Raw genomic sequence first — 27,416 nt, forward strand, 5'->3', positions numbered from 1 at the left:
TTATCAAGAACTTTTAGTATTTTTCAATTTAGAAAATTAGGCTCAGTTTCCCTTAGCCAACTAATTTCAATTATGAATAACATGCACATGTTTTGTGAAAATTTGTGTTTTTCACCATGCCGCCACTTTTTTTTATCATCAACTTGGTGCACTTACACACTAAATGATTTATAAGTATTGTTAGATTTGTCAAAGTACATGGTAATCATGTTTGCAAAGAATAATGCATGGCTAAGGAGCTATGTAACTTTCTATTTTACTTAATATCTTGAGTCTTTTTCTATATTAAAATTGTAGGAAGCAAAAATTTGGAAAAAGGAAAGGAGATTGGAAAATTAATAACATGGATGGTAAAATATAGAGAGCAAATTGTAGAAAGTTATCGAGGATAATTAGATCTAATGTTGTTACAAGTCGAAAATCCCATGATAAAATGATGTTCAATCTCAACCATCTCCATATTGGAGAATGGACATGTCATGTTTTCTCATTCTTCTTTTGGTATCAGCCATCTGCTTGTTTCACATATCAAATTATAGGAGCTAGTTCAAATTTAGATGTAATCTTGAAAATGAACAATAATTGCACATTACTTAGAAGATGAAAAATTAATAGTCTAGATGAAAAATTATACTCTTTTACTAAAAGTTGTACACTTTATGTATTTAAATTTTTATTATTATTGGGATAATACAAAAGAAAGACAATATTGCACAATGTAGAAATATATGACTTTATTATTATTAGGAATAAAGAAGACCTACCTACATTGTGGAAAGAAAAAATGTCTAATGAATGACAATATGACAAGTACCCTCAGAACCAGAAATTCTTGTTCGACGCTCCACTTATCCACATGATGGAGGGGCTCACTTAGGTTTTTAAGTCAAACTTCCCGTAGATATTTTACGCTTTAGCTTGCAATTTTAGCCCATAGAATCCATCACCATGTTCATTTCCTATTTCCATGTGCATTCCTCTGTAAACCCATTTTCATTTCTCATCCTGCACGGCCTTTCACGGGGTTTTGTGGGTCATTAATGTCGGTGAAAGAGAAAAATGAGGAAAATGCTTTACCAATTCTTTACCGGAGTGGTTTTCCCGCACAAACAAAACCATCGGATTCTCTGCTAGGCGGTTTTCTCGCTTCATCCTTCTTTATTAATTTGTTATTTAACTCGATTTTTTCTGTATCGCGCGTACAAACATCACCAGACGCTTTCTCGCTCAAGCAATTTTGCATCAAGCCAGCTTTGATTTGGTTTCCTTGTTCTTGTTGTAGTTAAGCATTTGTAGCACTGAGCCCCTTTTATAAGCATTCTTCACTTGTTGAATTTGGCCCTCCCAGCTTTCACCTCTGGTAATTGTCTGAGAATTGCCCCACTCACTTGTCTTTCTTTAGATTTGTATCTATACATGGCTCTTCCTTCAACCACTGGTGGGCAACGCAGGTATGGCCTAACAAATGCTGGAAATGGCCTAAGACTTGCCCTGCCCACTTCTCCTTTTGACAAATTAATGATAGATCCTACTTTTGTTGCATCCTCATCTGTAAAGAGACACATCCCGTACGATGTGTTCATAAATCATTGTGGACAAGATGTCAAATTCACTTTGGCCAGCAGGATCTACGATTCCCTACATGCAACGGGTCTGCGAGTGTTCTTGGATAAAGATGAGCTGAAGCTCGGGGATTATTTCCCCGGAGCTTTAGAAGCAGCAATTCGTAGTTCATCAATTCATATAGCTATTTTTTCTGAACACTATGCGGAATCCCCCTGGTGTTTGGCTGAACTGGACTTTATGCTGCAAACCGGCGCCAAAATTATCCCCATCTTCTACCAGGTTGAGCCTTTTACTTTAAGATGGGCGATTCTAGGAAGAGGAATGTTTGCAGATGCGTTAGCTAGGTTTGAAAGGAAGAAAAGGTACAACTCAAATACCCTTCGTCTCGTATTTGCCTCATCAAATATTCTCATTTTTTTTTTTTTCCAGCTTTGTTTGTTTGGTATATGTCAGAGGTGAGTTAAACTTTGTTGTTGTACATTGCTTGTTTGCTGGTACAACTGAGCAGGTACACCTCAGAACTTCAGCGTTGGAAACGGGCACTGCATCAAGCGTCTTTCTATACTGGCGATATAGTTAATAAGCAGATTCAAGGGTAAGTTGAAACAATCTTCCTCGTGCATTTCCCTCATCGAATCTTTCCTTGGTATCAGTGTTTAAATTAGTTTGTTCTTCAAAATCGTGTTTATAAAAAGATTTTGTTTGTCACAAATTGCTTTTGGTTGAAGCCGTGCCATTTTGATTGTCACAAATTGCAGTGCAGGGTAGGATTAAAAAGATTGGTTTTGATAAAAAAAATCTGTATTTTTTTTGGAATTATTTTTATTTCATATCAAAATTAGAATTAGAATTTGCAATAGCAATTTAGAAAATGGAAATTTATATAATTATATTAAATAAAAGATAAATATAAACTATTGAAGTTTGTTTAACTCTTCATGAATTGAATGAAGGCATAAGCATTCTTGCTTTTAGTAAAAGCTAATAATTATTTTTATACTATTTTACAGACAATATTGAGAAGTGAAATATTTGAATTATATTAAAATCTTAAAATAACTTAATAATAAACTTGAAATTTCTCTATGTTACAATTGCTATTTTCTTTTATATAATTATTTTCCCACTTTTCTAATTTCAATTTTATTTCAATTTCCTTTATTTTTTCTTCTACAACTTTGACATCAATTTTTTGCAAACTCTTTTTTTTTTCCTTTGACACGCTTCAGGAAAATAGATAAATTAAAAAACTAATATAAAATCTTTAGCGAGCCTCCAAATAAATTAGAATGACAATGAGGATGCTCGAAGCGAGTTATAACATGGAATCATGCTATGTGTTCGACATACTGGGTGGCAATAAGATTGGGTAACGTCTTAGTACTCAAATTTATTATCCGCTTCTCTTTTAAAATTGAAAATAAAATAAAATTAGAATTATAAATATGCTGAGCATTCTGGATGCATCTATTGCATAGATCTGTAAATTTCAGACTTGTCAGAAACTCTCGACGAAAAAGCGAGCGGAGACCTCGCGTGCCGAAACGGTTTTTCTAGCGCGAACTACCTTAGCTGTAATTGCAGCGTAACATAAGGGAAAGTCAGTTGACTTAAATTATAAATTATTTTTTCCATTGCAGACATTCTTAGCTGTAATTGCAGCGTAACTTAAGTGAAAGTCAGTTGACTTAAATTCTACATTCTGTGTACTAGTGAGGACATTTAATACAGCAAACGACATTTAAAAAAAAAAAAAACTGAATGGACCTAAAATATATTTGTAGTGTTAATCATAAAATTTATCATTTATTTTCTTTTACCAAAGATTTTTTAAATGAATTAATATAAATGAAGCAATATAATAGAGTCAGTAATATAATGAAGCGATAATAGAGTGATAGATGATGCAACTCTATCCATAACCGTGGCGCTGGATAGACGACGCCGCTCATCCATGCCATGGCATAGCATAGCATGATAACTTAAAATAAATTAGTTAATAGAGTTAATATCATTCTATTATCGCTTCATTATATTACTAACTCTATTATATTACTTCATTTATATCACTTCATTAAAAAAATCTTTGTTAAAGGAAAATAAATGATAAATTTTATGATTAACACTAAAAAAATTATTTTAGGTCCATTTAGTTTATTTTTTTAATTAGATTTTTCATCATAGACACTTAATTATATTTTTATTTAAGTTATGATAATTTAAAAAAAAATTTACTAAGTGCGGACTTTTATTTTTAACTAGATTAGTTCGAAAACTTATTATCTAATTAATATTGTATATTATAATTATGTCGAATTATATTAAACTAATACGTATTCATTTAAATTTACTAACATTAATGAAAATTAAATTTAATTAACATGAAAACTAAAATATTGTTTTATTATGTAAATAATATGTATTAAACAAATAAATCTACATATATATTGAATATTTTAATGATATTAAACTTAAACAATATACAATAATAAAAATATACATAATAAACATTATCAGTTCAATATAATAATAAAATAAAAAATATTAAAACTAAAGATCTAAAATTTATAACTAATCACATACACATATACAAAAATTTCACTATTTTGACACTTTAAAGAGAAAAAAATTCTCAAAAAAAACACACTATTTTGACACTTAAAAGAGAAAAAATTTCTAAACCTTTATTTGAAAAAAACATCCTACACAAAGAAAGTGCAACCGGGGCCTGCAGATGCAATGCCATGGTATGGCATGGAGGGGCGTGCATCCAGCCCATCCTGAATGATGGGGCTGGGTAGACGACGCCGTTTTTAAGGGGACAACTCTTAAAATATAGAGAATTTTTTATATTTTTTAAATATGTATATTATAATGGACGCTACTATCGATAGAATAGTTGACCAATTTTTTAAAAATGGAAAACATCATGGCCTTTTCTAAAAATTTCAACATTTGAAAAAAAATCATGGAATTTTAAATTTTTTTTTTTGACTTTGTTTTGTCTTTTATCTAGAGATTAGCATGTGCCCATTATAATATTGATAGATTATTTATTGTAAATATTTAATAAGCTGTATATGTAATAAATTAAAAAAATTAAAAACCCTTATCTTATATTCAAAATTGAATAGTTTTTTTTTTCTCTTCTTTGGTTTTTCTTTTTATCAAGAACAACTGAAATAAAAAATGAAGACAACTTTGAGTTTCATAAAATTTTATTACTTATTCACATGCAGTCCACCAACAATTAAAAAAAAGGTAATTTTTGACAAAATGAGAAAAAAAATTGACTCAAAAGAGGGGACGTTATTAGGTCGGCTAGGTTGTTCTTATACCCCAATTCAAATGTTGAGAAAATTGGATAATAGATACTATTAGGTGGCTAGGCTTTTCTTGATACCTAACAATGTCCAAGGAAATGTTGTTTTGGTGTGAGAGAGGAAAGCACTCCTTAAATGATTTGTTTAGCTTGGTATTAATACTTTTTACTTATTCAATAATTATGAACTAAAAGCATTTACAGTTTAATTGCACTTTTACTTCTATATGACACTCTTTATATACTTTTAAAATTAAAGATTGATATTTAAATATTTTTAAAAATCACATTTTCTAATTTATAATTTTTTAATTATAATTATAATTATATTATTTTTATTTTTAATATAAGTGGATAGGCTTTGTGTAGAGCTTTGTTCCCTAAAATTACTTTTTTGGTTGGAAATTGTCAGCCTTTGCTGTTAATTATTTTTCGGCCAGATTACATCTCACTCCACTTTTAACTCTCTCTTTTTTGTATTTATTTAGCTTAAATAGCTATTATCTTCACTATTAACTCTTAAAACTCATAATTATAAAATAATGAGTCATGTCATACATTATTTAAATATTTCTGTTCATTTGGCTTAATTAGCTATTATCTCTTGTTTTTGAAATATAAAGTGACCAAAACAAGAGGGTCGACCCTTACAGAGCAAAAGCTGGTAATCAATAGACTACTAGCAAAAACCAGCAGAAGACATTACAGCATCATAGAACAAAACTAACAACCAAAAACACCATGCAGTAACTTAATAGCTGTAGTTCTAACCATACTACGAATGTTCAAAGCATTGACTAACTTTTGACATAAGAACACCACCCCATCCTAGAAACAACACGCTACCATATACAATAACATCTATTCTAAAGAAGAGAACTATAGAACTAATCAAACTACTTAAGTTTAGAATATAAAACTATTGGCACAAACAAGCCAACCCAAGTCTGAGTAACAATTATAGACTAGCAAACCAAGTAGCAGCAATAAAAACAAAAAACAACCAGGATCAAAAGATCTCCCAAAACTACCATCTTATTTCTCATCCTTTTCCTTTCCTGTCCTAGCCAGTAGAACCCAAGCCCAATCATCAGCTAGAAACTTATTGAGTAGCTTGTTATCCTCCATGTCCATTCCTGTTTCATCCTTCTCCTGTGTTAGCAATTGGAGGGTGGTAGCAGCAACATGAGTGACCTTTAGTGCAAATTTAGAGGAGTAGAATCCCTCCTCTAAGAATTTGACCCTTTGATCCAACTAAGTAGTCTCATCCTTTCGTTCCTCCTCCTCCTTATTTTCAATTTCCATCTTCCTATCCCTCATTAGTTTTTGCCACCTAGTTGTCATCCTGCAAAACTTGCTGGTTAGTAAAAACCTTGGATTTTTCCTTAACCAGAGAGGAAATGGTGATGGGGGAGGTATCCACTTTGCTACTGTCCTCACAAAAGGTAATAGGTTGCAGGGTAAAGCGGGCCGACACGTGAGTAGTCTTAGTTGTGATGGCATTACCAGCAGACACTTGGGTGTTGCCATTAGACATCTGGGTATTATCAATAGAATTCTCACTTTTTTCTTTCTCCTCTTTCCCTTTTTTCCTCTTGGAGTCGGAATGTTTCTCCTCCTCCAACTCCCTTTCATTGTTCTCAAAGCTCTCCTAATCTATTGCTTCAACCCTAAATCTATTAGACCTTTGCTTATACCTTGTTTTGGTTTTTGCAAGCCTTCTCGACCTTCTCCTACCCTTTCCTCCTCCCTCCTCTTCCGAATCCTCCACTTCCACCTCCACCAATTTTTTAACCTTGATCTTTTTACAACCCTTTTGTTTGATAGCCAATTCTAGGTTTTTCTTTTTCTTATTATCTCTACTAGGGGAAGGGCGCGAGGTGTGGATTCTGGTTCCAGTGTTGGTACTTGGAGGTGAATTCTGATGGTGGCGCTGATTGTCAACCACAACAACCTAGGGGGGCAGAGGGCAAGATGAAACTGGTAAAGTATAAAGATTAGGCCCTGGAGGATAATAGAGAAATTATGCCCCTTACTCCTCTTCTCCCTCACATCACTAACCATATCCTCTAGAGAATGTAACAGAAAAAATAGAATAGAAATGAAATCTCTATTTCTAAAATGGTCAAGAGGGGAAAGTGATAGTACTAATAAACTCCAAACCTGCCTTCGAGCGTAAGGTATTTCATAAGCACCAAACAAACATCCTCCCAAGGGGCCGATAGCTTATCCCCCCTAAATCCTCCCCTATAGCACACAGGTTCTTCCCCTTCAGCTAAAAAACCACTCATGCTGGCCTCGTCCGCCGTTTTTGTGACCTTCTTATATTTTTTCCCTTTCATGGACAACCCAGTGGCCATTGCAATTACATCCTCATTAACTTGAAATGTAATGCTGTTTATGGTTACCTTATGATCATTCCACCCGTTAACAAACTGGAGAGCACAATTTTCATCATACCTTGCCATCGCCTGCATATAAGGAAGAAATCCCCCCTCCCTTAATAGGTACCAGGTAGCCATCTTGTTTTTAAAATTTTCAATCTTCCAGTCTATTCAAATCTCCACCCATTTCTTCTCGCTAATTTTTGAATCTCCCACCTCAATAATTCGCATCTGAACCTCCTTGTCATTGAGCTCTCTGTGAACAATGTTAACCCCCAACAGCATAGCAATGAACCAAACAACTTTACAAGCTCGTTTTCGAGACACTTCAAAGTCCCATTCAATTTTATTTTGGGATTCGTGCGTACTTAGCATCATTATTTTAACATCCCTAAAATCTCTGACAGCCTCAGTAATGATATTTTTCATACTTTCAAAAAGGAAAATTTTAAAACTTTGCATTATGTTACCATAACAGCGAAATAACTCACACCTTAATTTACATCCATTCATTATTCGATCTGTACGACAGCATCTCCTCATCTTTCCCTTAAATTTTTATTAAATTTAGCAAATTTCGCCTTCCTAGATATGAAATTGACAAAATTGCCACTAACCTTTATTTGCGTAGTCATATTTAACTTTCGCTTCCCCTCTTTCCTTGCATATCAAGGCCTTAATTTGCTCCTTTAGGCTTTCCATGCTTCTCCAACACGTCATTGCCTTTAATTCAAACCCCATGATGGCAACAACATCTGCCACCATATTTCCTTCTCTGTATATGTGCTGCAACTAGACTTTCTCCATCCTTTCTAATATGTGTCTGATAGCCATGATGATAGTCTGGATATTCCAGTATGGCCGGGAAACTCCCTTCACCAAATCAATAATTAATTTGGAGTCACCTTCTATAGTTATTTCCTTTATTTGCATTTCACTAATCAGCTGAAGACCCCAAAGCAGAGCCATCGCTTTAGCCAAATTATTACTTCCTCCCCCTACTTTCCCAGAATAGACTAACAATGCATCACCATCTTCATTTCTCAACACTCCACCTGCCGCCCCTGTGCCCCCTTTTGCAGCACCATCAAAATTTGCTGAGTTAGAGTTGGTGGTTTCCATCTTGTTTGCTATCTCTTTAACACTTTAGAGTTATCAAAATGGTAAAAATTCCCTTTAATACCCCATTTTTTTACTATTTGACATTCTTTCCTGCCTGGCTCTTCTTTCAGTGTCTTACATTTAGCAATCCTTATATTTTCTTTTAGCAATTTCTCCATGATTCCCATGACTACCTCCTCAGGTTTTTCCTCCTCCTGAAAGATTCTGTTGTTTCTTTCTTTCCATATATGCCAGCAAATATATGGTGGAACAATTCTCCACAAAAATACCAGCTTTGGGTGATAGAAGGGACAGTTCCAATTTTCCACAAATTGATTTAAGTTATCCTTCAACACCCACCATAGTCCAAACTTCTCTCACACTAGTGCCTAGATCTTCAAGGTACACAAGCATTCAAGGAACAGGTGAGAGATATTCTCCTCTTTTTCTTTGCAGAGATAGCATCGGTTTGTGAGAAAGAATCCCCTTCTTTTTCAGATTATCTAGTGTTAGTATTTGACCATGCTGAACAATCCACCAAAAAAAATGATTTTATGGAGGAGATTACTAATCTAGACTTTACTCCATATTGGGGGGCAGAGGTTCTTACTTAAGAGATGTTTGTAAGCTGATTTGACTGTAAAATTGCCACTAGAAGTTAAATCCCATACCACTTTATCCTCCTGGATTAGAATAGGTAGTCTTTGTGCTCCCAACAACTCTTCCAACTCAATAAGTGGTTGAATATCCTGTATCCTTTTGCAGTTTCTTCCACTTCCTCTCCTAGTCAATATAGTCCTCCATCTTCATTCCCATTTCCTCCTTCAAATTCTCCATTAGTCTTTTAAATTTGCTGTAAACCAACGGTTTCCCCCCCATCCAATTATCCTCCCAGAATCTGATACTTTGCCCATTACCCATTATCCACTTTGCCCATTATCCATTATCCACCTTGCCCCTTCCCTCAATATGCTTCTGCGCTTAACAATATTCATCCAAATTTTGGATCCTCCCAGGAGATCATTGTTAAAGAGATTTTGAGTGAATAGGGAGTTTGACAAATATTTAGCTTTCATGATATTGCTTCAATCTATATTGTCTTCTCCCAATCTCCATCCAATTTTTGCAAGGAGAGCTTTATTCAGATCACGAAGTCTTCTCATTCCCAATCCCCCCCTCCTTTGTTTTGCATACATCCTCCCAGTTGACCAGACTCAATTTGTTCTTTTCCTCTGTTCTTGACCAAAGGAAATTCCTTAGTATTCTGTCAATTCTGTCTGCCATATTTTGGTTAATTTAAAAAAGGGATAGAAAGTAGATTGGAATACCCTGAAGAGCCGCAAAGAGTAACTGTAGTTTGTTAGCATTACTATTTTTCCCTTTACATCCTGTCAACTTCTTTTGGATTCTTTCAACAATATTATTCCAGAAGTCATTGGGTCACCTCCTTAGTGGTTAGCAGTAGACCAAGATAAGTATCGGGGAGGTTGGCTAACTAACAACCTAAAATGTTCCTAATCTTCCTCTGCATAAAAGCATTAGCATTAAAAAAATAAATCTTACTTTTAGAGTAATTTATTTGTTGACTTGAACTTTCTTCATAACTACGGAGAATACTCTTCCATGCCTCAGCTTCTATAATAGAGGATTCTCCAAATAGAAATGTGTCATCTACAATTTGTTGTAACACTTCAATATCAACAGCAGTAGTAGGTTTAATCCCTTTAACACATCCTGTATTTACCAATTTAGAGAATGATCTCCCCAAAACCTCTGCAACCATAATAAAGAGGTAGGGAGATAGTGGGTCTCCTTGTCTTAGTCCTCTCTCTGCTTCAAAATTGCCTCAATGGGAGCCATTTAGAAGTATCAAATACTGGACCGTACCCACCATCATCCTAATGAGATTTATCACTTTGTCATTAAAACCCACTCTTTCAAGCACATCATAAAGGAAGTCCCACTTTACCTTATCATACGCCTTAGAGATATCCAACTTGAAGGCCATTCCGGGTCTTTTATTTCTTTCCATTGAATGTATGATCTCATGAGTAGTTATTGCCGCATCCAGAATTTGTCTTCTTCGCACGAACCCCTTTTGTGGTGTTCCTATGATGCTCTTAAGAAAGGGCTTTATCCTATTGACTAGAACTTTTGCAAAAATCTTATACATTGTGTTACACAGGCTTATAGGCGTAAAATCCAGAAGACTCGTGGGTTTTAGAGTCTTAGGGACCAAAGCAATAAAAGTCTTATTTATCCTTTTTAGCATCTTCCCCGTCTTAAAGAAATCTCTGGTAGCCCAAACTAGCTCACTTTTAATGACCTCCCAATATTGCTGGAAAAAAGCTGGGGGGAAACCACCAGGTCTTGGGGCCTTGTAAGCTTTCATAGAAAACACAACACTATTTACTTCCTCCTCCATGATGTTTCTTAGAATGCTATTATTTTCCACATCTCCAAGCACTTGTGGGATTGTATTTATCAAACTTCCTCTAATAACCTGATTTCCTTTACTATTATACTTATTATAAGCCCTGCTAAAATATTCCACCGCATGTCTTCCCATCTCCTTCTGGTCCTTGTATTCTCTTCCCCCTTCTCCTTCCAACCTGTTGATCGTGTTACTTCTTTTATGATTGGAAGCTGACCTGTGGAAAAAGGTAGTGTTCTTGTCTCCCTCAGTTAACTGTTGGACCCTTGATCTTTGCTTCCAAAAAAATTCCTCCCTCAAAATGATGTCCTTCCATTTTTTTCTATATTCTTCCTCTTTCTGAGTAGTATTTCTAGATTATTTCCCTCAGCAATCTCCCCTTGAAGCTTTTTAAATTTTTTTTCCACTTCTCTTTTGATTTTGAACAAATCTCCAAAGGAACTCTTAGCCCAGCCCTTAACGTTTCTCCTTATATTATCTAACTTTTGAGTTAGTCTATACATTGCAGTACCATCTATCCTTATATTCCACCATTCTTGGATTCTATCTTTGAATTCTGAGTGAGATTTCCACATTATTTCATACGTGAAAGGTTTCAGTCCTCCTTTTAAGCCATCCTCCCAATGAAAGATTAAAGGGGAATGGTCAGAAGCAGTTCTTGTGAGGTTCTCCAAACTGGAGTTACTTAACCGGTTCCCTGTCACCATCAACCTATCCAACCTAACGTGAATGAGATCACTTCATTTTCTATTATTAGTCCAAGTAAATGGGTTCCCTCTCAACTCAACATCAATTAAATCCACTTGTCCCATAAAATCATGAAGATCTTGCAAGCTTTCAAAGTAGTCTCTACTTCCTCCTAACTTCTCCGAGTGATAGAGGGGGGTATTAAAGTCTTCCATACACATTAATTATTTATCCTTCATAGTTTCTATAATCCTTTCCAGCTTACCATAAGTTTCTTTCCTCTCTACCTTATTATTAGAAGCATAGATATTAATAAGCCCCCATTTTTGGTTACTAGTTTGGAACTCTGTTATCATAAAATTCCTGTCCCTCCATATTCCAACCCCCGTCATAGAGCACGGGTTCCACATGGTGGCAATACCCCCTGAGGCTCCATCAGTATCCATATGCATGAAGGTGGCCCCAGGCCAAACATGACTAACTATTCTATCAAAATTAGCACTAGACATTTTAGTTTTTTGAATTAACACACAATCAACCTTTTCCTAAAATATACACTGTTTTAGAGCATATTGCTTCTGGGGATTATTTAGATTCCAAGAGAGGAATTTCATTTCTTACTTCTTGTTATAGTCTCTAGTGTAAGTTGCTTACCACTGGCCAGATCCCTTGCTACTTGTTTTGTCCTGGTTGCTCTGCTAGCCGATCTTCTAGCTGTCCCACATGTTCCTACATCTGGTTCCCCCTCCCCCCCTCCCCTCCTTCCTTTTCTGAACTTCCCATTCCCCATTATCACCTTCTTGAGGTGAAGTGGGGCTTCGTTCCTTTTTAGCTTTCTCTGGACTTGCCATCACTTTTATTGCTATCTCCGCTGGAGAGGCTTTTATCATCATTAGAGGGGTGTATACTCTCTCTTGGGTAGCACAATCTACAACCATATGTCCCTGTAAGCCCTTATTTTTCAGACTTGCTGGTGAACTAAGAAGGGAGTTGTGTGCCACTATTTCCCCTTCCTCCATCATTTCTCCTTTCTTAAGTTCCCCCAAGGGTGAACTTATTAATTCCTCTATCTCACATCTAAAAGGATACTCTTCCATTTTCTTCTTATCCTCTAAAGCTTCCCCCACTTTAGGTTCACTTTGCCCCTTGGATCCTTTGATAGGGGTATCCTAAATCATGTTAACCTCCATATTTTGTGTGTCAGCAGTCTCCTCCTCCAATCTTGGAGTTTCCAAAGATTCCCCAACAGCTTCTTTTACAATTCCAGGGGATCCTTCCTTTTGTTTATCCTTTTGCAATTGGGCCTTACAGTCAACTATAAGATGTCCAAATTGTCCACACTTTTGACAAAAAAGCCCTGCATTCTCATATTCTATGGGTTGATATCTCTCTCCCCATTTAGTTTTTAGTGTGACCACAGTCGGAGGGCCCAATTCAATGCCACATTCACACAGAATCTAGCATACACCAATCTTGATTTTTGCATTGTCACCTTGTCCACAGTAACAAAGTGACCAAAGGAATTCCCTACCCACCTTAGGATCTTCTCATCCCAAAATTCAAGGGGTAGTCCAGGTAACCTTACCCAGACTGGAGCTAGCTTATTAAGTTCTACACTAACATCAAAGCCCAAATGCCACTTTGTTAAAGCAAGACAATGCTTTCCATAATACCAAGTTCCCGAGAGTATGAAATTGATATCCTCCTCCGTAGTGAATTTAAAACAGAAAAGGCTGCTTGGCATTGTAGAAATATCAACACTACCCTTTATCCTCCATTTTCAACTCACCCACTTATGAACCATCTCGATCATGGGTTTGAAGGCAACAAATTTGCCCACTACACATAGTTTGAGGCTAGAGGTAACGCTGTCCACTAAAGTATCTGGGAGGCAAATTATTGGCCCATTAGCACTAAGAGCAATCTTGGGATCCTTCGTTGAAACACTAGCTACTTGTGAACCCACTAGTGCATTCTTCCAACCTCTAAGTGTCCCAACTGTTGTCTTTTGTCCACCTTACACCAGACTACCAGTAGGTCCACCATTTCCCAAGAGTGTAGGGTCAAAAAAAGTCTTCCCCTCCACCCCCACGACCCCACTCCTGTCTGTTGTGTCCTCCAAATCCTTGCGCAATGTTAACACCATCTACAGATCAGGGTAGGATGGACGGTCCAGAGGCCTAGGTCCTGCCATGAACAATTCAAAATTGAAAATCCTGTTTGTCATGTCCTCCAAATCCCTGCGCAATGTTAACACCATCTACAGATGAAATAACCCCGACAGGTTATTGCTTTCTCCAGCACCAAAATCTTAAACTTCAATGGTTAGGCATTTCGTCAAACAGTTATCAACCAAGGTTGTTTAACGAACTAGTTACAAACTGATGTCAAATTCTATTCTTGTAATCAGAGTTGTACTAATACCCTATGAGATTTGTCATGAATGGAGTAATTTCTCACATAATTCACCAAGACATATCAAATGCAAAATGTAATTGTACCTTCAATGTTCAAGGAGGAAGTCTTATTTCAATCAAATGTTACTATGCTTGACCATAATCCAATTTCCAAACCATAGCCCTGACTTATTGCTTATTGTAAGATTTGAAAACTGGATAATAACATGCTAAGGTTCTGGCTTCTGACATAGCTCCAAGCGACTTTGTCCAGTACCTACATTAGAGAGTTTTCAATGCAACTCTTCCACGCATTAATCATTATGGAGATCGAAAGGACGTCCAGCCAAACAAGAAATGTTTTCCCTGATTATAGTTTGACAGTTTGGGTCAATACTTCCACAATCTAGGTCGGCACTTTATCCAGCTGCCAAGCATGAATCAGAATGATTTCCCGTGCCTTATTCGTTGCCTTATTAATTCTGGATTGGAAAAGCCAAACTACTGATATCGTGGATGTTAATAATGAGTCCGGATCAATTGAACACTGTTCAAATTATCTCCAGAGAAATCCCGATCTCTGTGCTTTTTCATTCGGCTGGACCCACGAACATGTAGACATTCGTTCTGATGGTAATCTTTGCCAACACCTCGATCACTGCTCCAACTACCCTTGTTATCGCTGGATCTCTGTTGCGTGCCTTTCTGCGTTCTTCCGCTGGATGATGATACTCGCACTTGTAATTGTTTCACCGGCCCCTCAGTGACCCTGGGTGGATTGATCAAAACCTTGTTTCTTAACTCGTCCCCTTCCAAACTGTAGGTGATCTATCGCGACTTATCACGTTGTGCCCAGATTGTATCGAGTGCCCTTATTCAAGTTGCCAGTACTGATTACAGACTTGCCGTTGATACTCATATCTTGCAGAATTAAAGAGTTGCGATGATCACATAGATGACGAATGCCTGCCTATGATCAGGAATGGTCTAATACTATCTTTCAAACTGAATGAGACACTCGTTCCTTGATAATCAAATGTCCCTAGTCAAAAAGTGCTTATTCGTAAGTGACATTTGCCTTTCGTCCAGGTTCGGCTTTAACGATTTGTGGCAGTGCCGCTGGAAGATTGACTTGGAGACTCGCCTTCTTTCCTAGATCTGTTCAATACTGCAACTGATCCTGTAAATCCTAGATTATATCTTCGAATATCAACCCTCAGAAAGATCCCCCGAAATTGTTGGTCTTGAGCCACAGATTCTGCCCTGATGAAATGACTGATTGTCACCTCCAATCTGCAATAATTCAGATGATATTTCACACCCTCAAAATTGCGTACCAATTGAGAGTTATCGTTCTCAATGGCCAACTGTGACAATTGCGAAAACCCTAGGTTCCACAATGCACTTGTGATTAAATCACAATCTGAAAATCAAAAAGAGATAATCAACTGCCTGATTCGAATGGAGCCCCAGGGTGCCTATTTATTCTTTTCTCTCCATCCTCTCCAGAGACTTCTAGAACATTTTTGATCTTATCCCTCAAGTGACTTTATTAAATATTTTCCAAGTCACTTTATTAAATACAAGGTTATCTTTTAATATTATTTATTTAATTAAAATAATTAATTAGTCGTCCTTGGACAACCAGATTAATTAAATTAATTAAATCGAACTGTCACCAGAAAATTGGGGACATGACAGTTGACAACAGATCAGGGTAGGATGGAGGGTTCGGAGGCCTAGGGCCTGCCATGAACAATTCAAAATTGAAAATGAGCGGCAATGGGTATTAGAGTTGTAGAGGCTAATTGTTGCAATATGTTCATAATATCTAAGATGTTATATCAGACATTTGGATGATTTTTCCTCCTCGTTAGCTAGGGATTATTATCTCTTGTTAACTGTTATTTTTTTCTATATTTATTTTACTTAATTAGTTATTATTGGTTGCTTAATATAATATATTTTGAACTATTATTTTGTTTAAATTAAAAATCATTCATAATTTAATCTATTCACATAAGATTTTATATAATTAATGATTTTTTCTTCTCAAATTATTTTTAGCCCTTTTGTAAAAATTGCCCTTGCAAAACCAATGCCACATCAACAATCTTCATAAAATGCATAAAATTCAACGAGAGTCAAAGTCATTTGAAGATCAACCAGTCAACATTAGTTGATTAAATATCATTAACTTTAACAAAAATGATATATATACATATATGCTGAAATCTTAAAGAAACCATAATTTCATTAGTAGAATATTGAGATGTATTGATTATGTTGACCATTTTGACAGAAGCTCCAGAACTTGTCTGAGAACACAAGGGCGAGAATATTGTAGGAGTGGTTTACCACCCTACCACGAAGCCTATTAAGCTTCCCTGGAATCTTTCCTGACATGAAAGATACTTAGCCTGACAACGAGGAAAGTCTAAATAGGTAAAACTAAGAGAAGTACAATGGAATTGTGCGGTTAAATAAATCATATTATAGAACCATTCACTAATATGGATAGCTAAATCAACATATGGAGTAGAATCGTCAATGGTCCTTAATCAACATGTACAGATCTCTTTTTTGTCACATCCAATTTTTAAACATAGTGGAATTTATGCATCCAAATGCAAGATTTCTTAACTAATTAGAAAACGCATGACAGTTCAAGTTAGCCAACATTCATTTGAACCACAATTCTCTATAATAACTCTAACATAAGTTAGAGGAAACATATATATGCACTGACTCTTCTAGCACACAATTTTGCACTCAGAAGACACACAGGGAAAAGGAAAAATTTCCCTTCCTAAATTTTAAAATCAATGGTTTACATATTATAACAATCACGCTCTAATCTAAAAATCTTAAATAACACAATTTCCTTTATACCATAAGATGTTTATTTTTTTCATGCGATAAACAAAGTTCTTCTGTTAACCGAGCACGAATTAGAGTGGAAATTAATAAATTCTAGCAATCATCTTGATTGGAATGCATTGATTATGAAATCGATGTTCTTTGAGGTTTCCCTTTTGCAGTAGGTTTAGGCATCTCAGTTTAAGGCAAGAAAGAAATTGAATGAAACCTCCATTAACACGAGCCATTTTTTACTCCACACAACTACTCATTTTTGTGCCAGTGAGTTAGTAGGAAGTATAACATCAATAATTTTCTACCCAAAATTACAACTTTCCTCAAAGAAATCTGGAATGCTATGTAGTGATTATTATAATTGTTTCCATACATATTATTTAAGATGGATAATTACACCCATGCGATGATCCACGCTTTAGAATTCATTGAATCCTCACTTAACCGGACTACTCTAGAACACTGACTTCCATTTACAAGAATTGTTAGATTAAGTGACCTAGCCAAATTATACTACACACTGATTCAAAGTACGAATTCTGGTATCAAAGAGAATGTATCCTCATGGCATAGGGTAATGCGATCTGCATACCTCTTTGATTCATTGGATGTTTTAAGGAGCACCGATTCTTTCAATTGTACTGTAGACAACATAGGAAGATGATTGTTAATTTTGCTTACATCTTTGATTCATTGGATGTTTTAAGGAACACCGATTCTTTCAATTGTAATGTAGACAACATAGGAAGATGGTTGTTAATTTTGCTGAAACATTGACTGGCAGTTTGATGGTAATGTGGCATTTCTGTTTTGTTGAGGTGTATTAATCACCTCAGCTAGACCATAGCGCACAATTTATAGACAATGTAATCTAAAAGTCAAGTTGTCTTGAAATGAATTATGAATTAAAAATTTTCAGTGCAAACTAAAATGACACATGGAAATCTCTAGATACAGTAGAGTTCAGAGTTTCTCAAGGGAAAATAACTCAAAGGTAATTATTACTCAGCTTCTGTCATCGAAGTCAAAGAAATTGAATAGTATTAGTGTCTTTACACCTTGTAGTTCTCTAGGAGATACCTACTATCGATGAATGTGCATCATACTGAGTATAATCATTTCTACCACACAAGGGGGTAATCCCTATCTTTAGATCTTGGATGGAGAATGTTATGGGGCTTGACCAAGATTGCCTACCAAGTAAGCACTAAATAGGAAGTGGGTGGAATGAATATTGAGCTGTGTATAAACTTTTCTTGTTACAAAGAGTATAACTAAATACTAAGAACGATTCTGCCCGCAAGAACATGGATATTTTATACTATATTAAATAAATCATTGGAATATTAAATAATATTGTGGTTTAGATTATACAATCTGATAGATGGAAATAAAACAACAATCTGAGCTTTACATGTTTCCTAGTATGGCAAAATTCAAGATTTACCGCCACCCATTTCAACAATTTGAAATATTCTTTATTTACTAAATGACAAGTACTCACAGATCTTCCATTTCTTCAGACCCTCCTTTCCAAGGTGCAAACTTTCTTTCAAACATTTAATAATCCAGTTTGTCTAATTTCAACAGAATTTAAGAGTTTGGTGGCTTGAGTTGATAGGGATGTTATCATGAAGATCAGCTATTAATACTAATCTAAAAATAAAAGAATATATAAAGGACTCTCTAAAAAAGGTCCCAATACATCCACAAGGAATCTTGATATTCAAAAATAATACAGTGGAAGAAGTTAAGAGGGGAGTAGAAAAACAAGTAGATAGTCTTCCAAATATTTTGACAGACCTAATTGAGGCATTTAGGACTAAGAAAATATTCACTCGTTCTAATTCATATGAAATGAGTCTTAACCAGCAAAACTCTAAGCATTATTGTTGCATCAGAAAGTAAAATTTAAGAAGCCACCTGGATAAAACATCTCAATTCAGTAGGTTCCCCAAAGCTCTTATGACTGAATCTTTCTCCAAATCTTTCCCCAACCCTTTCCTCAGTCCAGCCACCAATATCCCTCCAATTCCCTTCCCAAATCTGTAGCTGCCACTTCAGCACTGCACTCATCCTCCTTGACAACTTCCACCATGACGTTCAACATTGCCCCAAAAAAAATGATTGAAGAAAGGAAGGAGTGAAAGAAAAGAAAGGAGAGATCTGAGACTGATAATATGCAAAGAGCGGAGAATATGCTACAGAGGGAAAGAGAAAGTTGCATTAAGAGGAGGATAGAGGCAATCCTCTTTCTCAAATTCCCTCCCCAAAATTATCGTCCCCATTAATGCTCCCCAAAATGTGTAACAAATACCAAGAGGGACAATTGCAATAACAAGAACAGGAAAACCAAGGAGGAAAAGGATATGGAAAACAGAGTGGAGGAAGGGACAATTGCAATAACAAGAACAGGGAAACCAAGGAGGAAAAGGATATGGAAAACAGAGTGGAGGAAGTGAAGAAGAGAGTTTAGAGCATGGAGGGCACTCTATAGAAAATCGCTGAACAAAACCATAACATTCTTAAAGCTTCTAACGACAACTTAAAGGTGTTGATTAACAAAATTGAGGAACACAGGGGTAGTAAGGAGGATGGCCATTCTCCCAGTAGTGGCAAGGATAAGTCTCCTGAGGATGGGTCGAGGAAGAAGACCAGATCCAGCACAAAGAAAAAGGACACCTAGGAACTTGATAAAGATCTTTCTGACCTTAAGGAGTGAGCTGGAAGATTGTCTGAGCTAGAGATTCGTGTTGCGAAAATTCTCAGAGAAATTGCCTGAGTTGTTCTCTTGGCTTTGGGCTTTTCTTGGTTTTTTGTCCTGCTTCCCCATTTTCTTTTTCTGGTTTTACCTGTTTATCTTGAGGGAGGCTGTTGTTTTTAGCTTGTGGCTAGTATGTTGTTGATACTTTTAGCGCTTTACCTATGTTAATCTTTTAGTTACGTAGGGTTTCGGGGCCCCATTAAAACCTATTTTCCTTAATAAAAAACAAATCATTTAATAACATAAAACAACAATTTATATAGAAAAAACTTTGTAGAAAAAAAACTCACTCCAAAACACTCAGAGCCCAATTATATTATTGAATAAATAGTTACAGTGCAATTTATCTCAGCTATTTACTTTTCATCCAGAAAATAGAGTAATTTTAGTAGCATAATGGTAACTCTCCAAGGACTTCCTCTTATAATAATGACTTGCAATGTACATATATCAAGCTTTACAAATTAGACACCGAAGTAAACAATCTATATCCGTAACAAAACAATAAGATGAAAACATTTCATCAGTGTCTCTAATTTCATTTCAATAGAAAACATTGTCTTCATTTACACAAATCCCTTTAAAAAATGTATCTTTCAAATTCAAAAGGAAATAAGAGTTTCTGAAGAGTTTGAGTTCCTATCTTGTCTTGTGAGTGATCTATAAGCTGCAGCAGGGTATCTAGAACCAAGTTTTTGTACGGAGGCAAAGGTGTGTGGAAACGCTTCCTACGCTAATCTTTGAAAGGATGATTATGCAAATTCAACTAACTATTGCAGAGATCTTAAGAAATGCATAATAACATAAACAAAATAACAATGAACGCATAACACAATGATTACTGCGGGGAAGCCCTTCCGGGAGAAAAACCCCACCCTCCAAAACTCGCACAATGTATTATCAAACCAAGATGATTACAATACGCTTGCAATGCAAGTTCTTACAGGAGCACATCACCACAACTCAAACTCAAAGAGACTTCTTCTAGCACCCAGTCTTGCAAACTGAACTCAATTACCCAAACACCTCCCCAAGCCCTCCTTTTATAGCGATTTTACAATCTAGAAACCACTCGTGGTTTTACAAAACCATGGGCAAAACTACCATGCCACATGTTACCCATTTTTGACATTTACATTTCCAAGACGGAAAAAACAACCAGGTTTAAATAGTAATCCCGTCCATAATTTTGTCTCTTAGTTTAGACTCCCATAAAAGTCATAAAACAAGCTAACTATGCTCAAAAAATGACCCTCCTATATTCTACTATGGACAGGGCACCTTTTGGTATTTTATACATCTTTTCCAAGATATAAACAAGTGGAAAACTTCCACAAATGAATTCTTGAATTTTTTAGAAAAATATTGCAAAGTTAAGACACATGTTTTCAGCAGATTTTGTCAAACTTAAAAATGTCCAACTTATTGCCATCTAATAACCTTCTTTTCCCTAACAAGATATAAACTTCTGAACTTTCCTTTTCCAATAGATTTTCCAATATTTGAATCATTAAGAGTCCACCTTCTCTAATCCTTGATGTCCTTATCATCGTCCTCCTTTCCTTGAATAGTCTTCCCCTCTTAATTATATATCCTATACACATTTCATCAGCAGGCAACGGAACGACAATCCAGAATTAAACAACCCAAGGAAAATCTAATCTCATATTCAAGGTACACAGTTCTATGCGCACAAATAAAAGTGGATTTTATTTCTGCTAGGCTTGAGCATAAAAAAGGGTAATTTCAGGAATTGCAAGTGCATTAGCTAATTAAAAGGGTAATGAATCGGTATAAAGAAAAAGGGAGATAAATCAAAACCTATGAAATGGATTCTAGAAATCTAAACTGATCACTCCAATTCAAGATAAATAACCATTTGGGCAACTCATCTTCATTAAGAAGAATTTTCTTCGCCTGTAACCACCAACATTATGCACAGGACAATGTTTCAATCGAGAAACCAAAGATTGCACAATTGTGCATGCGAAAATAGGCTTTTTTTATTTCAAATACCTTGTTGAGCTTCACTCTGGGTGACACGTTGTGAATGAGCCCCAGTGCAGAGGCAGAGCAGCAACAGGAGAACAAAATAGACCAGAAGAGTACCCTTCCACAAAGCAGGGCAAATGCTGGCTCCTGCTTGTCTCTGGAATTTCAACATCCTTGTTCATCTGTACAGCCGAGGAGAATGGAAGAAGCCATAAGATCTGAGCACAGTGCGCTTCGTTGCTTTCAAAATGAAGCCATGCTTGCTGCTTTCAGAATGGCAGGGAAGATTTTACAATAGGGTTGTAATTTGGACCATCCTTCACTTTTCAGAGAAATACATTACAATACAACAGCAAAATGTGTATGTTAAATTAAAAAAAAGTATTTGGTAGAATTGAAAGGTGTATCATTCTCTTTGATTAAAATTAAATTGATATATTTACTAAATAACGATTATATATTTATGATTATTGTTTTAATTTTTGTTATGAGTTTTCAATTTAGAATTCTAAAGTAATTATAATATTTTAATTCATTTCTATTTTATTATTTTATTACTATTATTTGAATTAGTAAATTAATAATAACCTCCCGAATTAAGATATCTAAAAACATTCAAATTATGGCAAACAAAGACTAGAGAAAGTCAAATATAAAATTATAAAAGATTATAGCTTACAAAATTATTATTAACTCATTTTTGTAATTGATTTGTTAAGTTAATTTCTCAATTTCATATTACATTGTTAAGACATTATTATTTTGGTTCAACCTATGAAGATTTATGGTGCTTAGCTTCTGGATTAGATGGTAAAAATCTCAATACAATCTAATCCAGAAGCTAGGCATCATAACTATCATAGATTGTGGAAATCTGATCTCCTATGAAGAATTAGTTCAATCCTTTTTATTTAGAAATGATATATTTATTTTCCTAAAAAGACCTTCCACAAATGTAAAGACTATATTATTTGTTATATTATAATTCTAAAAAGCTATTACTTAACAATCAAACTAAATTATTTTTAAGATATAATCAGATTACTTTCCCTCTTCCATCATGTTTAAAATACGATTTTTTATTTATTTTTGATTATATGAATAATTTTGCACCTACTTCATCTACTTTCTAAGAAAATTTCACCTTCATCTATTTTACCATTTTCTTTGTTAAAAAAAAACTAATTTTATCAACCATTCCTTGAGCAGCACAAGAATAATAATTAAGAATATAACTGATGCTCTTGAGATCTATCGCTATTTGAACTCTGAAACTATGATTTTTTAAACAATATTTAAAAATATACAACCTTGACATAATTATACAACTCATGATGAAATGCATTATCTTAGTTTCATTTACTTAATCAATAGACAAGAACTCTAGCTCTCCCAGAACTAACTCTTGTTCTTTACTCTGTCTTCAAAAACATAAAACTAGACTCCTAAATCTTTATACAAAATTGTCAATCAGCTGTACAATAAGACTTTTGATTTTCAACCTGATAAATGAATTGTAATATTGCTATTAGAATTTAATTCTGTGATTTTTGAGTCAAACTCATCGACCCATGTTTTATGAGTAGTGATTCAACATGAATCCATCTCTCATGAGAATAAATGGAACATTTAGCACTGATAAATGAATATTAACGTCCAACACATTTTATTCATTGGTTAGTCCATTTATCTAGTACTGTTTCACATGTCCAGGGACGAGCAGAGGGTGGTGAAGAATGTGGTACATCGTGTAATGAGAGAAATGAAGAAGGTGCCTTTAGAGGTTGCCAAGCATCCGGTGGGCCTGCATGAAGCTGTGCAAGAATTTGACACTATTGCACATCAATCTGGCGGTTTGATACAGCTTGTAGGAATCTGGGGCATGGGTGGCTCCGGAAAAACTACTCTCGCAAAGGAAATCTTCAACAAGCGATGCTCGGCCATGGATAGATCAAGTTTTCTTTTCGATCTTCGGGATGCTGCAGGGAAAGGGCTGCTGGTTGAGAAGCAGAAAAAGCTTCTGGAAGACCTTGATGTGAAAGGCGTTTCCTTCGACAGTATACACGAAGGCAAAGGGATTCTTAAAAGCCGTTTGAGATCTATATCGGTGCTTATAATTTTAGATGATGTGGATCATGCAGACCAACTCGATGCTTTATTGCCAGAAAGGGAGACACTTGGCCGTGGAAGTTTGATTGTTGTTACCACGCGTGAGTTGGATGTACTTAAAGCAAGCCGCATCTCTACCGTCTATGAAATGAGAGGTCTCAATCACATTCATGCCAAGCAGCTCTTCTGCTGGCATGCATTCTTACGACCCTCTCCACTTCCCCAATTCGAGGATCTCGTTGAGCATTTTTTATCTGCTTGTAATCAGCTGCCTTTGTCGCTTGAGGTCTTGGGGGCACAGCTTTATGACAAATCTGACAGAGATTACTGGCAGTGTGTATTAGATAAATTGTCCAGAATATTACCCAGGGACATCAATGAGCGGCTCAAAATTAGCTATGATGCACTTGATGAAGAAGATAAAGATATGTTCTTGGATACAGCATGTTTTTTCATTGGACAGAGGAAAAGTGTGGCCATTGCAGTCTGGGACGGATCAGGGTGGAGTGGTCTGCTTGGTTGGGAAAGGCTCTTCAATAAGTGCCTTATTAAGGTGGATAAAAATGATTTTATAAAAATGCATGATCATTTAAGAGACTTAGGACGGGACATTGCAAATCGACAGTCACCATACCGCCTTTGGTCTCCAAAGCAGACTATCCAAAATTACCCTCAAGAGGTGAAGTCACTGCTTTAACGGCTTTATTAATCATGGAATGGAACCACACCCTTCTGACTAGTTTTCTATTTTGCTTTGAAGTGCGTTTTTTGTAAAAAAAACACAACTTTTGACTGTTTTCAGGAAGCAATACAAATCCGTGGAATGGCAAACGCATTTGGCGACAACTGTTATCCCTGCCAAGGAAGGATCATAATACACACAAAACAAGGAACGCGCAGCCTCGCGCCCTCTTTGATTGGATTGAAGATTTTTGTTGGTGATGGAGATTTTATCACTCGGGAATACAGCGAACTATCCAGAGAACTGATCTGTTTTCAGTGTAAAGGATTTAAGCACACAAATATTCCCTCGTGGCTTTCATTGGGAAAACTAAGAAGTTTAGAACTGGTTAACCCACAGAGCATAAAAGAGTTGTGGGGACGTGATGCGGATGTAAGTATTTTGCTTTATGATTCTTGTAAAAATGTTCTTCGATTTTATTTTTTTAAATGTCCTGAGAAATTGTATCGAAAATTGGCCCCAGGCTCCTGTGCAGTTGAGAGAGTTGGTTATTCAGTCGGCCTATCCAAGCATCATCAGTTTGCGAGGATTTCCAGCGTCAATATCATGTCTCAAGAATTTGAAAAAGATTTCAGTAGGTCAGAAATACGTCGACTGGAATACACTGAACTGCCTTCCAGAAGAGCTTTGTGATCTCCAAGCACTGGAGCACCTGGAGATAAAATGGTGTAGAAATTTGTCATCCTTGCCGACTAATTTTGGCGCGTTGATAAATCTGCGACACCTAAATTTGAATGACTGCATCAATTTGAAGTTTTTGCCAGATTCTTTTAAGAATCTGACACTACTGGATTCCCTCTGTTTAAAGAACTGTAGAGAGCTCACCATCAAGTCAGAGTTACACATTTTGGAACACATGACAAAGCTAAGGTATCTGGATCTTGAGGGATGCAAGAGATTGGAAGAGTTACGCCTTCCAGAAATGGCTTCCGTACTAAACCTCTATTTACAAGGGACCAGCTTGAAGGAGTTGCCAACCAACGTCTTTCGACAAACCAGGTTAACCGAATTGGTGATAGGGAGTGATCTCCTAACAACATTGCCAACCTCCATTGGGTACTTGTCCTCTTTAACCAGACTTGAAATTGAAAGATGTGCTAATTTGGAAACTTTGCCAGGTTGTGTTGGGAATTTGTCTTCCTTAACTACACTTAAGATCGAATATTGTAAGAAGTTGAAATTTTTGCCGGATTCTTTGGAGCGTCTTAATTCCTTAAGAGAGCTATATATAGATCAGTCAGGAGTGCAATGTTTACCCAAATCATTTATCCATCTTCAAAGTCTGACTATAAGGTTCAGCCCATTCAGTGAGTTGAGCTTTGGGTCAAGGTGCATGCTCCAGAAGATAGATCTAGTTGGCACAAAAGTGTCACAGGTTTCAATTTCTGGAGATTGTTGTCCCGTACTTGAGACTCTTAGTCTTAGTTTTAATGGCCATTTGAGGGAATTGGAAACCCTGCCAATATCATTGAAGACCATAGATGTTATGTATTGTGTAGTCCTGAAGGATATCAGAGGTGTCCGTGGCCTCAAAAATCTCCGGATCCTCAAGATATTCGACTGTGAAGAGTTGGACGGGATTCCATGCTTCGCAGAACTAGTGTCTCTAGAAATGTTCAAGCTGAAAGGTAGCAAGAAAGTCAAGAAAATAGCTGGTCTACAGGAGTTGAGATCATTGCGGGAGCTCAGTATAGAGGTAGATGAGCTTCCAATTTTTGGAAAGTTAGCTTCTCTAAAATATCTTGAATTGGAAAAGTGCGACAAATTGGATAGGTTAGAAAATTTTAATCATTTGACGTCGCTAGAGAAATTAAATATAAGTGACTGCCCAGAGCTGGAGGCGCTTCCAAGTCTTGCTGAAATCACCACTTTAAAAGAATTTAATTTGGCAAGATGCCACAAACTGAATAAGATAGGCGGCTCAGAATGTCCAAAATCATTAGAGATGCTAAAGATAGATGACTGTCCAAAATTAGAAGGGCTTCCAAATCTTGCAAAATTATCTTCTCTGAAAGAATTCGAATTGCACAAGTCCCACAAATTGGAGAGGATTGAAGGTTTAGAAAGTTTGAGAGCACTGAATATCCTGAAGATAACTGGCTGTCCAGAACTAAGTTGGCTTCCAAGTCTTGGACACCTAACTTCTCTTGAAGAAATTGAATTGCGAATGTGCCCCAAATTGGAGAAGGTAGAAGGCTTAGAACGACTGAGGTCATTGGAGAAGTTGGAAGTACATACCCGTTGGAAGGCGCCACTAATAGCAAGGCTTGAGCAGTGTGTGAGGTTGAACTGGGTGACAGTGGTAGCAGACGACAAATCAGTTGTTAGACCATTCTTCACTAAAACGCAGGTGATAGAATTATAATTATTCAACTATATTTTAATGATAATGATAAAATATTACAAGTCGTCTAATTTTGTGGTGCTGTGCATTTGCAATGCAGAATTGGCCAAGGGAAGTGACAATATGCACGAAGGTAGATTGTGATGTGGGTTTTAAGAGTTTCTTTGAAATGCCAAACGCTTTTGTTCTTGACTACTCTGCCATGGTGGAAAGTCCAGCATATGGAAACTTCCAATTGGAGCGGCCAGAGAGTTCTGCCACAGCCAATGCCATTCTAATATGTTTTATTATAGATTGTGTTTATCCGACTTTACACTTCCACATCGGCAGTGGTAGCGGCGGGCATTATTTTCATACCGTTTTGTCTGAAGGAAAATGGGTATGGATGGGCGTCTTCACGGAAGCTTCTTCTTGGCTTCCCGCAAACCGATATCCAATTTGGGGAATCATCGAGAACAAAGTTGAAGTAAGAGTGGAAGAGCCATGGTTAGTGGCCGGCGACAAGAGAAGCATAACAGAGATTTTCCGTAAGTTTTTGGAAAGGTAAAGAAGTGCTAAACTAGGTAATAACAAGAGCTCTATGGGAGCAAGAGTTCATGCCTATTGTGATAAGAAAAATTAACTGATTCTGTGAAAATTAACTGATTCTGTGATAATACCTGCAACTTCTAAGAAATTTAAATGTTTCATTTCTTTTCAAA

General features: G+C 36.1%; 1 protein-coding gene across 1 annotated transcript; it reads left to right on the forward strand.

Moving 5' to 3' along the window:
- The first annotated feature begins 908 nt into the window (after positions 1-908).
- On the forward strand, positions 909-27,416 carry LOC149543526 (TMV resistance protein N-like). The gene is made up of 6 exons (XM_089798321.1): positions 909-1,928; positions 2,075-2,161; positions 23,234-24,308; positions 24,432-24,743; positions 24,835-26,721; positions 26,816-27,416. Exons 1-6 carry the CDS (start codon positions 1,417-1,419, stop codon positions 27,260-27,262), a joined length of 4,320 nt encoding a protein of 1,439 aa, XP_089654447.1. The 5' UTR covers positions 909-1,416; the 3' UTR covers positions 27,263-27,416.

Source organism: Cupressus sempervirens, chromosome 8 (genome assembly GCF_028749045.1).
Source record: "Cupressus sempervirens isolate cs-2001-9-10 chromosome 8, ASM2874904v1, whole genome shotgun sequence".
NCBI classification, from domain to species: Eukaryota; Viridiplantae; Streptophyta; class Pinopsida; order Cupressales; family Cupressaceae; genus Cupressus; species Cupressus sempervirens.

What these genes read in the sequence shown, in the direction of transcription:
- LOC149543526 (XM_089798321.1), top strand. Translation starts at nt 1,417, where the DNA reads ATGGCTCTTCCTTCAACCACTGGTGGGCAACGCAGGTATGGCCTAACA. An exon ending in AGGTTTGAAAGGAAGAAAAG is followed by an intron (nt 1,929 to 2,074) that starts GTACAACTCAAA and finishes ACAACTGAGCAG; the next exon opens with GTACACCTCAGAACTTCAGC. An exon ending in CATTCTTCACTAAAACGCAG is followed by an intron (nt 26,722 to 26,815) that starts GTGATAGAATTA and finishes TTTGCAATGCAG; the next exon opens with AATTGGCCAAGGGAAGTGAC.